We start from the raw sequence: 14974 nt of genomic DNA on the forward strand, positions 1-14974 counted from the left end.
ATCATGTACAAAGTTTGGTATGCCAGACTCAAATTGTATATTTTTGCACATCAATGATTAATAAAATTATTTAAAAAGTAAATTAAAACACGTAGCATATATTTGTCTTACTACATCGCTTTTCCACAAAGTTATTGCTTTTTCAACATTGACTATCAGTGTTGAGTTTGATATTAGTGTTTCTTAAAAAAAATTATTTTGAAAATTTTGATTGTAATCATTTTGGACACCAAAAAAGGTACTCATAAGTTTGTGAGCTACGAGTATATTACTATATTTTATCTCTTTAAAGTACTACTGTCATAAATAATTTCCTTATTTGTGTAATGTTAACAAACATAAAAATAAAACTTACATTAATAAAGACTTAAATTTTAAAAAAAAAATTGTTGCGTTTTAAATAGTGAATCAGATAATCGTTATAACGAAGTTCATAGAAGCACAAACTCAATTTCAACATTCACAACTTTCCAGAAATAAGTTCAAATTCTAATAAAAAGATAATATAGAACTTTTTTAAGATTTAACTACAAGTGCATTTGTAGATATTAAAAGTGAATAATCATTTGACTAGTTAAAAATACTTTCTAAAAGTGGTTATACTCAATTTCTTCCGCCGAGTAAAGTCTTCTACTTTAAATTGAGCTCCCATGTTTTATTTTATTTTGTAAAACATATTACATACACTAAAGTATTTATAAGTGTAGTCATACTAAAACTAATCACATGCGTGTATACATATATACTAGATACGACCCGTGTCAGTACGGGGTCCAATATATGTTACTCTTTCTGTTTTAATTATGTCATACCTATGAAATTTTAAAGTTAACCAATTTTTAATATGTATTTAAATATTTTAAGTTGTTAATTATTACTATCATTTATAGTACGTTTTACACGTAACTTTTACTTGATATATGTTTGTTCTTTTGTCTCAATTTAAGTGACATAGATAAATTTGGGAGTCAACCAATTTTTTATTATTATATATTTTTAGATATTTTAATTGTTAATTATTGTGATTTATAGTACTTTATATATAATTTTCACATAATATATATTACTCCTTTTGTCCCGATTTATGCTAATACATCAAATCAAATATGAAATAAAATAAAATTTCAGGTTTTATCTTTTTTTTTTCTAGGCCCAATTAAACAAGACGAGGGTGTACTTCCATCTCAAATTGATTATCCATCTTACATTTAATTAACATGATCACAATGAGAAGACATAATAATAATAATAATATATTTATGCAAAATAATTTCAATTTGTAACTTGTCTTTATTTATGTTCGAGAGAAAATAATAGATTACAACTAATGTTTAATTAAAAAAGTAAACATGAATCTCATAGAACTTATTGTGGTACAAATAGATTGCATGACTTTTAACTTAAAATAATTTCTACATATTTGATTGTGTAATTTTTAAAATTGTGAATCAAATATTACATTAATTTTATTTATCAATAACTCAATATTATGCAATATTATGAATTTAATAGTTATTATTTCAAAACAAATATAATATATTTCTAACAACATAAATTAATTTAAATAATACTAAAATATTTTAAATTCGCATAGTATAATAGATTATCTATGTAAATTGACCAAATATGAAATCAATCACTTTTTAGCAAATTTTAAGATGGAAACACAAACAAGGTCCAATCCCATATGGGCCTACCATCTGTAGGCTGTAGCCATGTCCTGAAAGGAAGGTGGCGAAAATTATAATCCACGTGGCAAGTATCCATTTGTTAATAAAGTAGCACGCAGATTGGTATCATAGCAAACATTTACATTTGAGATCTCGACCGTTAACAACAAATCTTCTTAATCCAACGGTTGTTATTCACTTCCAATTTCACTGCCCAAAATTTCAAACTCCGTTCCAAATTTCTTATGATTCCCGCCTACTTCACTCCTATATAATAATATCTCTCGAATTCACCATTCTTCACAATCAAAGCATTTCACAATCTATCAATTTGTTTTTCAATTTAGCATACAATCAAAATGGCTCGTACCAAGCAAACTGCCCGCAAATCCACTGGTGGAAAGGCTCCAAGGAAGCAACTGGCCACCAAGGCTGCCAGAAAGTCAGCTCCGGCCACCGGAGGAGTGAAGAAGCCTCACCGTTTCAGGCCAGGAACTGTGGCTCTAAGAGAAATCAGGAAGTACCAGAAGTCTACTGAGTTGTTGATCAGGAAGTTGCCATTTCAGAGGCTGGTTAGGGAAATTGCTCAGGATTTCAAGACAGATCTGAGGTTTCAGAGCAGTGCTGTGGCTGCTCTACAAGAGGCTGCTGAGGCTTACCTTGTTGGGCTCTTTGAAGATACCAATCTCTGTGCAATCCACGCAAAGAGGGTTACCATCATGCCCAAGGATATTCAGCTTGCTAGGAGGATTCGAGGAGAAAGGGCTTAGGAATCTTCTTTTATGTTTATGATTAATGTGTGTTTTGTATTAGGGCTTTGTTTGTTTCTTCTGTTGAATGATAGTGTAAATCAAATTATGTAAACCTCTGGTTTAGTACTATTTTCAGATCTGGTTAGTGAAATTTGTAGTTCATTTTGTTTCAATTGAAGGAGCTGCCCATACTATGATTCGGAGTATATTTTGATTTAAATCTTATTTATTGCTTTCGCCTTTTGGTAGTATAGAGTGTAGGGCTTTCATTAATAGCTCTATTTTGCACAATGTTTCATTCGTTAACATTTTGATTATTTGTTGCATTGTATTCTGCAATTGAGGGAAGAAATATAAGCATTTAGATTTCATTTTCTGTAAGAAAGGTCCAGCTGGTGTTTTGACACTTTTGGTAATACATTTTATAGAAAGGGTGTTTCATGTATGGAACCCTAATACTCTGTTTGCCTAATGTTTGACAGTTAGAGCTAATAATTAATTCAACAACGATTTTGCAGATCCTTTATGCCTTGTTGAAATTTAGTTTGTTTTGTTAATCAAATTTGGTTGTTTATAGATACTATTAGTGGTAGGGGCTGGGTGGGCGTTGATTTTTCTTCCTGAAGCTACCATAGGTTGAGGTGGTAGCTGTTTTGAAGTAATTTACGTTTGATTTTAACTACTTGAAACATGGTGCTGCAGCTGTTGCATTTAAACTGAGACTGAGCTATTCTTTTTCAGATTCATCTCCAGCTAACACAGGGCTGCCCCAAATGTAGACCACAAAGTTGTAAGTTGCTCAACTCATTGAAACTTTTGTGGTATGGACTAGTTATATATTCATTTATGATGATCAAATTGAAGAGCTTGATTTTTTTTGGGCAAATGTACTGTGATGTTAGGTGTTGGTGTAAATATCATCATATTGAACAAATGAGCATATATAAAGATAAAGCCTAGAGCTGTTTGTTCTCTTAAGTCATTAAATCTGTAGTATTTTGCTTTAGTTTAAAGTTTCCATGAATCTGCTGCTTTATAATGGGAAGGCTGCCTAATACTTCTGTTTTCTTAAACATTACTTTGCCTTTCCCCCCACCAATCCCCCCTTGCAACTTTAAAGTGTCAACTGTTTGAAGCTAAAACAAGAGGTACATAACCTGATTAAACATTGACATTTGAAAATTTTATTTTCTGTAGTTAAATAGACAGCTTTAGCATGTTGACATTGAGGAGTGCAACACTTCCACGCAGAGGTTTTTAATGACATCACATTAAATTTTTTAAAGTTGTTCAGCCATGAATACATGTATTAGGAGAACAGCGGAAGCATTCTAATTCATTGCACATCTGGAAACAAACCAGACTACAGGAAAATTAGTCTCAGGTGCTCTGGTGCTCCTAAGAATCTCTACTCTTATTAATTCAACATTGACTATAAAAATCCTTGCTATGTTGAATGAGAAGTGTACAGCCTTTGCATTTACTTACTCCTCGTAAGGTAATTTTAGTTTTGTTGTCTTGCAAAATAAGTCTTGTTTATTACTTCTCTCGTTGCTAATTTGAGATGAACTAATCTACTTTCAGATGTCTTGTCTCCTGCAAGTCTTTATATTAAATTTGAATTTAGAGCTGATTGGGTTTGTGAATGTATGACTATAGAAAGGGGATGTGTTAGTTACTAGTTACAGTCTTACAGATTAGAGAGCTCCTTTACTTAATAATTATTTCTTGCTTAAATAGGTGATCGACTTTCTGTAGAGAAAAGTGTAATCAAATTGTTGTCTCCTAATGTTTTAAGTAAATCATGTGGCTCGACTAGCTAAGAGAAAACGTAGAGCCAGGACATAAGTAATCATGTCCTTCGAGCTGTTTTTATGAATGTAACTTCTCTATTTCAAAGTAAAAGATCATTCATACATACAGAAAATGAAGTGAGTGCTGATACTCTCCAAAATTACAAGACAAAAAAGTAAGAACAAAAATTCTGGTGAGAAATTTACAACAACTTGAATCATCATAATCTCAACTCTTTTTCCTATTCCAACAGCGCTTGGGAGCACGAGGGTCATTAGCAGCTTTAGGCATCTGATGAAAGTCTACCAATACAATCCGTCTCTTGGCTTCCCTTTGATCTGCTAACCTTTGCTCGAACTTCCTCTTGCTTGATTCAAATTTTTTCTTCATATCACTGTCGCTTTGTGTTTCTTTTTGCATTGGTCTTGCAATTGCAGAGCTTTGTGATGTTTTCTGCATTGGTCTTGTACTTGAACTGCAGTTGCTTTGTTTTGGATGAAGAGGAGGAGAAACTTGTACATTCATCTTCATCAATGGTGGCAGCATGCTCTTTGTTGAACCAGTGGTGCACTCTTTTCTCCTGCATTGGGTAGGGGTCTTTTGTGCTCCTTCTTCTCTCTTCTTTTCTGTGTGATGATCACTGTCCATCTTCTTGAAACCTTCGTGGCTCTGCTTGTCTCTGTCAAGGTGCTTCTCGAAAGATAAATCAGAAAGAAGTCTTACACGAGGAGGAGCAACTTGTACTCGTTTGGTGGACTCGTTCATCCTCTTTCTTGATGGCATAGTAGTACTATTATGGGACTGTGGTGTTCCTTGTTTATCCAATTGTTGAACCAAGTCAGTTTTCTTCAACTCTGTGCTGCTTTCTGTTATTGCACTGCAATTGTTCTGTTTCTCCGCAGGAGCAACTTGTACAGACTTGCGGATGACTATTCTAATCTTCGTTACCAAGGGTTTGTTGCTTTCTGCAGTAATTAGTTGTGTTCCTAACCCATCCTCTTCTTTCTCAGGCTCTTCAACGCTGGTCACGTCATCTTGATCACCAACATTGTCCTCGATAACCTCTTCTTCTTCTTCTTCATCATCATCATCATCATCAGTAGATGTTATGGAGGGATTCATGAGGAACTTAATGATCCTGGCTTTGCGCTTTTCGAACTGTGGCTGATACTTGAATGCGCCAACACGCAGAGCTAATTCGATCAAATTGAAAATATCATCAGGCTGCTCCTCGATCTTGTAACAACTCATGAAAACTCTTTCAATATCCATTCTTCTCTCACACACTCGAACAAGAACAACAATTATGAGGACAAAAAGTAATTTGGTAAAAGTGTAATAAGAAACTTCAACTCATCAAACCCCTCTTATAAAGGATTTTTAGAAACTTATTCCCCTTTTTCAATATTGTTTAGGACTGGCCACAAATTTAGAAACTTTTTCCCCTTTTCCATATTATTTAGGACTGGCCACAAATTTAGAAACTTTCCCCCCTTTTCCCATATTATTTAGGACTGCCCACAAATTTTCAAGAATTTTTTACCAAACTAATCCATTATTTAAAGCAATTCACCAAAATAATACGTTTTTAAATTTTTTTACAAAAGTAGTATAAACGTATTTCTCAATAACGTTTCAGGACCAACTATGTGGAATACTGTAGTTGACGGCGTTAAGTATAGAAACGCTACTCATAGTCACGTTTTTAGCCTAATACGTTACTCTGAGTAACGTTTTATGTTTTAAAAGTACTCTAGGCCCACATCTCTCAAATACACGGTGTCTTTTTATTTGTATATCAATTGTGAGTTTCAATTTCAAATTCATTCACCAAAACCCTTATTAGCGATTTAGAGAAATTTCCAGCCCTAAACCAAGAAATCTTCAGCCCCTTGAATAGCATTAGCGATTTAGGAAATTTCCAGCCCTAAACCTTCTATTCAAGAAATCTTCAGCCCCTTGCACTGCTATTCAAGAAATTTTCAACCCTTATGTATCTGCGATTCAAGATTGTCTTAGGTCTCAAGATTAATTGAGAAATTATGGTTCAACTCTTGATGATGTCGGAAGCTCAGTATGAAGTGTTGTCGGAACCTTGTTATGAAGCTCAGATTTCCTCTCGAACAACTTGATTTCAAAGTATGAAGTTTCATTATAACAAGATGATTTTGCTACTCTGTTTTCTCCCTCTTAAATTACAAATTTTATGATTTCTCCATATTGCAGTCCTCCAACCAACCGTCTAGTAACTACAGAGAAGGAAGATTCACAATAATTTACTGCCATAAACCTTACGAAAAGCTTGGAACATAATAATTTTTCCGGTATGTTTTTAACTCATAAAGCAGTAGAAGAAATGCTTGGATTTAAGAATTTCTATCTTCTCGTTTTATATCGTTTTTGTTGTGTAGAATACTTCTGAATAGAATCAATCAAATAACTTCGATTCTTGTATGTCGTGTTTTTATTTAGAAGATTCATGTATGTTAAAAGTGAACATTGAAAAATATTCTTTTTCAGTAAAACACTTGCACCAGTAATGAATAATTTCTAGTTTCTTGTTTCTTTTATATTTTCTAAAGAAAGTGAAAAACAAGTTATCTAACAATTTTGTGTACTACAACTAAGTTTGGTTTGATGTAAGAGGGAGGGAAAGATTGGGGAATAGAAGGTTTGGTTGAAGAATATTTAAGGGGGAGAGGAGATGAAAGTAGAATGCCAAAAAACACTCTTTTTGCCATCTTTCTGCCCTTTCTTTACACTTTTTTTTCTGCTTGTTTTAATTTTTTTCATTTTGGCAGCAAATAACATGTATATGTTTGATGAATAATTGGTGTGACTAGCTAATACTAGTTTAAAAGATTTAGTGGATGTTATATGATTTTGTCTATTTAATAATTTTAATGTCATATGTGTTTCTTTTATTTTATAGGTAGCTTTATGGCTGATAATATTGCATACCAACTAGACCCCGGTCCACTTGAATCATCTGTATTAACAGAACAAATTACCCATAGATCACGGGATATATGGGATGGAAGTGTTAATATGATTCTAAATACGAGGAGGTGTGATGGTAAATTTTGGGACCTCGTAAAGAAATATCCCATCCCTCCTCGAGTCTTAGAAGTGATTCAATTATCTGGATTGTACGGTGTTTACAGGTCTCATCGGCCTATGATTGATCGTAGTTTGATCACTTCCCTAGTCGAGAGATGGCGTCCTGAGACACATACATTTCACTTTAGGACGGGTGAGGCAACTATCACCTTGCAAGATGTAGAGGTGTTGTATGGCTTACCTGTGAATGGTCATCCTGTACTTGGTAATGAGTTGATTAGGACTATAGGAGATTGGCAAAATATTTGCCAAAGATTATTAGGTTTTACTCCATGTCCTCAAGACTTCAACCATAATAGCCTTAAGGTCTCTGCACTTAATGCGCACATGCTAAGGCAACCACAGTTGACGGACATGGCAACACAAGATATGGTTAATCAAAAGGCTAGGTGTTACATGTTTTGGATGATTGCTGGTATGATGATGGCAGATACATCTGGTAGTTTTTTAAAGCTTATGTATCTTCCCATGCTCGAGGACGTCAATGCAATTGGGTCTTATAGTTGGGGTAGTGCGACCTTAGCGTGCTTGTATCGTTTTCTCTGTAAGTCCTCACAAAGTAACCAAAACGAGATAGCTGGATTTCTACCACTACTTCAGGTATACTCAATAACTAAATAAATTATTTATTAATATTTCTTGTACTTTAATTACCTAAATTATATATTATGTTTAGATTTGGGCATGGGAAAGAGTTACTGTCCTTAGACCACAGGTAATAGCACAAAGAGACATCAGAAATATTTTTCCAGCTGGTTTACCTAAGGGTCCACATGCTACTAGATGGTTTGCACGTTTTAGTTGGACCGACACTACTAAGCATGTGTTGAAAGTGTTTAGGGATGCACTTGATTCCATGACGGAGGATCAGGTACAATATAATATCAGTTTTGTTTTAATTTTCATGTATATTGTAGTTTAAACTCATTTATATTTTTTCTTTTCATGTAGTTTATTTGGGAACCATATTCTGATGAGTTAATTGAGGGTCTTCCTGACTATTGTCGCATTGGACGAGATATATGGCGTGTTAGAGCTCCAATTTTTTGTTGGGATGTCGTCGAGGTTCACTTGCCTGACCGAGTTATGAGGCAATTTGGGTTGAAACAGATGATACCAACTCCATTTTTATTTGATTCGACACATTTTCACCATGATCGTCGGGGAAGACCAAATACAAATTGGGAGTTGGAGCATGCACAATGGTTGCCTTTTTGGAACCAACGACTTCAATATATTTGTGAAGCACCAATCAATCGTGAACCACTTCGATATGACGACCCCTACCTTATTTGGTTTAGACGCATTACTCGTCTTGTTATTGGTAATCCTACTCTGCGTCCTCAACAACAACAAGGTTATGTGCCAAATTCAACGGCATACGAAACAATGGTAAGTATTAGCTTCTGTTCTTTTGCTTGTTTGAACTGATTATAAGTTGTTTATTTGTGTACTAAGAGACTTATTATGATCCAACGATTAGCTACATTATATTTAATGAATTATGTATAATATGCAGGTGCGTTATATTCATTCGATGGTTGATAAAGCAAAATCACTCGGTGATCAACCATCAATGGAGGATTTTTACATATTTCGTGCAATGGTGCGAAATGAAGGAGAAAGATGTTTGACATATGTGCACGAGGCTGATAGGATTAATATACAAGCCGATTATAGAAGAGATGACGTACAAGCTGACCATTTACATCACCCTATTCGTAGGCGAGGAAAAGGTGGTGTTGCTGGTAGGAGGGCACGTGCTGCTGAGAGAGGACGAATTCCTGTTGAAATGGACGAAGCAGCCTTAGAAGATTATCAAGCAACTGGTGATATTGGTTCCACTTCAAGGAGTCACACTCAGGAATTCATTCCTGTGGCATCAGGTATGACATATCAACCAACAAATTTTGAGATTGCCCCATACATGACGCCACAAATTTCAAGGGATCCAAGTCTTTCGTCACTTGAGAATGTCTTTGGTAATTATCGGCCTCAACATTTTGAGAATGCCCCAAATTTTACCTCATCGCCTGTGCCAATGTCCATGGAGATCCCTGATGCCATGACTAATTTAGAGGACTCCAACATCGAGATAGAAGGTAATGAGTTGGATGATTCCAACAATGAAGTGGATGGTAATGATCCTGAGAATGCAAGTAGAGGTGGTGAACCATCAGCGAAGAAGAAACGTACAATTTTTCCTAAGTTTTGTGGCACTGGTACAATATTTTTAAAGCTTTGGTGAACCATTATTTCTTAACATTACTGCTTCTTTTTTCGTTGAATAATTAAAAATTGTTTTTACTTGCCAGGGAGTCATCAACTTAACCAACATGTCATAAAGAAAACAACAAAAGGTAACAAAGACATTGTAGCAACAAAAAGAAGAAGCAAATAATAAATCACAAGGCGAAGACTTCCAAGTAAGCTTACTATTCTGTGAGACTGCAAAAACAACCATATTTTTAGTTGATTTTTCTCTTAAAACTTGGTTTTCTAGGAGTCTTTTAGCTTTTAACTAGTATCTTTTATTTTTCATTTACTTTATATGGTGGCATGAGATAAATTTAAATGGAGAAACATGGTCAATGATATTTCATATACCCACACGTAATTGGTATTGTTGATTGGAGTTGTTGTCTGCATTTGGTTTTGTCCTGCATTTGGTATGACTTATAATTTGAATTGGTTGCTAGTCCTTTTCTAAATCTCTGTTTTTATTTGGTTTTGGAGTCTCATGCAAGCGATTGGTAGAACCAGTGGATGGTGGAACCTAAAATAAGTCAATTTAAATGGGCATCTAAAAGTAGCTTTTAATTTTGGGGCAAGCATTGTTATTGTACTACAAACTGAATCTGCAGTACAATGGGATTCAATTAAAAGTTAGAAACAGAAAGGGTCCTATGTATGTACTCCTCAATTAGTGGTACTATCACTTGTACTATGACTATTTCTTCTTCTGGTCCTTACTCCATCAAAAAACAGCCATTGCACTAATTACCTTTGGTCATTGAAAATTTTCATCAGGAAAAGACCTTTTCATGTATACTCCAGATGGAAGGAATGTTTAGAATTATTGGCGAAAGGAGTCCCTATATATTGAGGTAATTATGGTCTAGAATGATATTCAAAAGTGGAGAGGATAGACAGGGACGAGGCAGCGCATGAGATCCACTGTTTCCCATTGATTTTTGATATTGGGAAACAAAATAAAATTATGTATGAAATGAGTTTTATGTTGGTTCTTCTTCATGTGACATAGTAAGCAATTAAAGATTGTTGCTTTCTTTTGTTTTGTATTGTCTTATAGGGATTATGCTTTCAAAACCAGGAGAAATGACCTCAAGACCAATTGGCCATCAAAATCAGGAGAAAAAAATTGCAGCTTTGTTTGAGAGCTACAAAGTGGTCGTTGGACGTATATTGTAATTACGTTGTGATTCCTTCAAATTGTAGTTCTTTTGCATTTTGTGTCAATATCTCGGTTATAAGAAAGGAATTCACTGTGATTATTAATGCTTATGTCTTGCAAAGCAACATGTTTTATTGCTCACTGGAGACTTTTGTAATTTTTTAATTTTCTATTTTGTCTCTAGGAGTATGAATACATGGATGTTTCCAATTATTTAAGTTAATTTTACCTCAATGTCACTGAATTCTATTGTATAGTAAACATTGGGAGGTCTCATTCTTTAACAATTCATTACGTAGATACATTGTTGTGTACACCAATCTTGTATTAGCTGTGTAATTGACCAAAAAAGAGAGCATAAGGCTTTATTATTAACACCAGAAAGTTCACAGGAAGAGAAAAATTTATGACATTTAAAGTTATTGCTAATTAGACATCCTTGAGTTACATTACAGTGGAAAATCTGGAAATCTGGAAAATCTGGAAATCTGGAAAATCTGGAAATCTGGAAAATCTGGAAAATCTGGAAAATCTGGAAATCTGGAAAATCTGGAAAATCTGGAAATCTGGAAAATCTGGAAATCTGGAAATTAATGCTAATAATTTTTCCTCTATTAGCAATCTGGAAATTATCCCTAGTTACATTACAGTAGATAACTAAAAGGAAATTAACACAATTAGACATCGACCCACAACTATTTACTTAAATTTATTTACGATTGGGACATCGACGCCTATCATGTCCAGTCTGCCTACATAATCCACAAGCTCGCTCATACACTGTAGAACCACGATCCATTTCATTAGGTATTCTAGTTGTCCTTGGCCGATTAGGACGACGATAGAATTCATTACTTCTCATTGTAAAACTTGGAGATGGCCAATATGCCTCATGACCAATTGGTGAGAATGACCCAGAATATGTTGCAACATAATTCTCTATTGTGAAATGTTCGCTAACAAAATTTCTAGCTAGCCCCCCCATTCTATTAGCTACCTTCATGACATGTGAACATGGGAAGTGCAAATTAACCCATTTTCCACAATCACATTTTCCTTCATTCAGTGAAACACAATGAGGATTACCACCAGTACCATCAACCTGTATAGATCTAACCTCGTATACCCCTGTGGGTATATTCCAATCAAAAACAAAGTGCCTTTTTGAACTTTCAAAATTCTTCTCCCACTTTGTTTTGAACCTCCCAGTCCATAATTCATTTTGTTCTGCAAGTTGGTGCGCTATTTGAGACCTACGGGTATACCGTTCAATAGTTTGCTCCAATGAAAGTCTAACCATAGCAGTGACAGGCAAACCTCGTGCTTTTTTCAACACTCCATTGAACGACTCTGAAAGATTTGTTGTCAACACTCCCCATCTTTTTCCACCATCATGGCTAATGGTCCATTTGTCCAAGGGAATTTCCATGAGGTATTCATGTGCTTCGACATTTTCTTCTCTAATTTGCCACATCAAGGATTCAAACTTCCTTACTTGATGGGCTGAAGCAGCCCTCCACATCAATCTGCTGAGGTCCTTGTTTGGAAATTTAGATTGAAAGTTGCTCTTCAGATGCCTTATGCAAAATCGATGGAAGGCTCGAGGCTCTTGAAATCGCCGCAACTCCTGCAAACTAGTCAAGATTCCTTTTGCCCTATCAGATATAACACATACATCTTCTCTACTTTTTATCACATATGCACTCAAATTTCTAAAAAACCACTTCCATGCCTCTTTTGACTCTTTGTCTACAATAGCAAACGCTAAAGGAAGAATGTTATCATTTCCATCAATTCCAACAGCAATTAATAATTTGATCTCATATTTTCCATAAATATGAGTTCCATCTACTGAAATAACAGGGCGACATGTTTGGAATCCATCTATGCATGGCTTGAAAGCCCAAAATACATATTTAAAAGTTTTTACCTCTGATGAACTCATAGACTCTTCGTGTTTCCATTCCACAACTGTTCCATGGTTAAAGTGTTGAAAAGCTATAAAAAATTTAGGTAGGTCACTAAATGATTTCTCAAAGTCACCATACACCAATTCAAATGCGCGTTGACGTCCAAGCCACGCTTTTCTGTATGTCACTTGATGACCAAATTTTTCGTGAACCTTTGAAATGACATCTACCACCAAGTACTTAGGATTTTTTCTAATTTGATTTAGAAACAATGATGCTATCAAATTGGTATTTAGATTGGCGTGACCACTAGAAAGCCCTTCAGTCTCACATCTATGGTTTTCAACATATTTTCCTATTTTCCAAAGGTTATCTCCAACTTTTCGACCTCGAAGAAACCACAAGCAACCCAATAAACTATAAAACTTACATCTCACAACCCATAGACTCTTGGTAGATGTTACCACCTTGAACTCCTTATTTTTGTGCAAACTCCAAATCGTTACCGCCCGTTTCAACTTTTCTTTACTACTAAAAAACATACCTTTTTTCAAATCCTTTTTTGCTTCCTCAGACCAAACTGAACAATATTCCAGCTCAGATTCACATGTAGACATGAAAATGTCCTCATCATTCTCTAATGTCCTGAAATAGGGTATGTCATGATTTTGTATTTCAGACACGCCTTGTTTATGATTATGAAGATTTACATCATTTTGAAAAAAATCTCTAATATCATCGATATCTTCATCAGGTTCACTTTCATCACCATCTTTTGGAGGTTCATCTTCCTCCGAACTTTCATCACTAATTTCAGCATTTACATCATTATATAGATCAACGTTGGTCTCATTATCTCTGTAAAAAAATATTAGTTAAATTCTAGCAAAATTATAAATAGAAAAGCTTGTTTTAAAAGCGATAATTTATACTCTAAAAGGTTATTTCTTCTATCAATAAGAGATAATTTATGTATACTGACAATAAAATTATCTTATTAAATTGTTACACTAAAATTCAATAAAATATAGATTTGTTGTTTTACCTGACCTCATAATCTCTGTGACTATTATCAATATGCATTTGACTACTTGACCCTTCACCAAATGATCGATGACCATGCATCGACAATTGTTGGAATAGTGGTTGAACAATCGGTTCTACAAAATGAGGTTGATTGGCCATGGTAAAGCCATAATTTTGAGCCAATAAATTCATGTGATAACCATGATGACCACTAACTTGAAATACAACATTTTGATCTGTTGATTTGGACTTTACATACATCTCCAAAACATTTATATCAATCTTATCCGCAAATTTTTGAGGTATGAAAAGGAATTGTAACAAAGATTGGTCATTCTCAATTTTAAACTCAATGAACCTTGTATTGTTACCTTGAATTGAACATGGATATTTTCCAGAAATATCCATATGAATATTTTCACTATTTGTTCCCATTTTCTCATGCAACAATCCAACCAATTCAACATAGTTAGTTGAGGTAGACATGCTAATAATCATTCTAGCACATTCAGTATACCTAAATCCATTCATATCCGTAATTATTTCGCCACCCCAATACAAAGCAACCGTCACATTATGTTCAAAGCTCATCATCTTTATCCTACACATAAAAATAAGATATTTTTAAAAAATAATATTAATAAATTAGAAAAATAATTTTAAAGCTATAGTAAGAACTTAACATTATATGATAAATTTGACTTATTTAATTCATACCTGATGAAGTTTTGTGAATATTATTTTAACAATGGGCAACACAAGTGAAAGTTTTGATGAATATTGTTGGAATATGCAAAACATTCCTTACAACAACATTTATTTTATAATCACATGTGGTCAGTTTGAAAAATGGGGAATATGACTTTAACATAGTGTTGTAACTAACAGTCACGTTTTTAAGGTAAAACGTTACTATGAGTAACGTTTTATAGCTAAATTTGCAGGATTCGATTCTAAATTTGCAGGAGTCGAAGGCCCGTGATTGGATTCTTTAGAAACGTTACTCATAGTAACGTTTTACACCTAAAACGTTTCTCATAGTAACGTTTTAGGTGTAAAACGTTACTATGAGTAACATTTTAAATTTGCAGGATTTGATTCTGTATTTACAGGATTGGATGTGATTGGATTCTCAATAAACGTTATTGTGAATAACGTTTTACACCTAAAACGTTATTGTGAGTAACGTTTTACACCTAAAACGTTACTCACAGTAACGTTTATTCATTTAACGTCGTCAGATCTGTCAGCTTTTTGTCCGTTGAATTTTTAAAATAAAAATAACCT

The 14974-nt window shown here is 34.2% G+C and overlaps 4 protein-coding genes across 4 annotated transcripts; 3 read left to right on the top strand and 1 right to left on the bottom strand.

Annotated features, from left to right (window-relative positions):
• Positions 1-1974: 1974 nt before the first annotated feature.
• On the top strand, positions 1975-2628 carry LOC125843756 (histone H3.2). Its single transcript, XM_049522957.1, has one exon. It carries the CDS (start codon positions 2030-2032, stop codon positions 2438-2440), a length of 411 nt encoding a protein of 136 aa, XP_049378914.1. The 5' UTR covers positions 1975-2029; the 3' UTR covers positions 2441-2628.
• Positions 2629-7156: 4528 nt separating this feature from the next.
• LOC125864407 (protein MAIN-LIKE 2-like) lies at positions 7157-7957 on the top strand. The gene has a single exon (XM_049544443.1). It carries the CDS (start codon positions 7157-7159, stop codon positions 7955-7957), a length of 801 nt encoding a protein of 266 aa, XP_049400400.1.
• LOC125864494 (uncharacterized) lies at positions 7270-9584 on the top strand. Its single transcript, XM_049544543.1, has 3 exons — positions 7270-8207; positions 8288-8728; positions 8856-9584. The coding sequence occupies exons 1-3, from the start codon at positions 8193-8195 to the stop codon at positions 9582-9584; spliced, it is 1185 nt and encodes a 394-aa protein (XP_049400500.1). The 5' UTR covers positions 7270-8192.
• Positions 9585-11460: 1876 nt separating this feature from the next.
• LOC125864591 (uncharacterized) lies at positions 11461-14218 on the bottom strand. Its single transcript, XM_049544648.1, has 2 exons — positions 13707-14218; positions 11461-13519 (listed from the first exon to the last, which is right to left on the bottom strand). Exons 1-2 carry the CDS (start codon positions 14216-14218, stop codon positions 11461-11463), a joined length of 2571 nt encoding a protein of 856 aa, XP_049400605.1.
• Between the last annotated feature and the right edge of the window lie 756 nt (positions 14219-14974).

The sequence above is a fragment of the Solanum stenotomum genome, chromosome 1 (genome assembly GCF_019186545.1).
Source record: "Solanum stenotomum isolate F172 chromosome 1, ASM1918654v1, whole genome shotgun sequence".
NCBI lineage: Eukaryota > Viridiplantae > Streptophyta > Magnoliopsida > Solanales > Solanaceae > Solanum > Solanum stenotomum.

What these genes read in the sequence shown, in the direction of transcription:
- LOC125843756 (XM_049522957.1), top strand. Translation starts at nt 2,030, where the DNA reads ATGGCTCGTACCAAGCAAACTGCCCGCAAATCCACTGGTGGAAAGGCT.
- LOC125864407 (XM_049544443.1), top strand. Translation starts at nt 7,157, where the DNA reads ATGGCTGATAATATTGCATACCAACTAGACCCCGGTCCACTTGAATCA.
- LOC125864494 (XM_049544543.1), top strand. An exon ending in CAACGGCATACGAAACAATG is followed by an intron (nt 8,729 to 8,855) that starts GTAAGTATTAGC and finishes TATAATATGCAG; the next exon opens with GTGCGTTATATTCATTCGAT.
- LOC125864591 (XM_049544648.1), bottom strand. Translation starts at nt 14,218, where the DNA reads ATGAATGGATTTAGGTATACTGAATGTGCTAGAATGATTATTAGCATG. An exon ending in CACAGAGATTATGAGGTCAG is followed by an intron (nt 13,520 to 13,706) that starts GTAAAACAACAA and finishes ATTTTTTTACAG; the next exon opens with AGATAATGAGACCAACGTTG.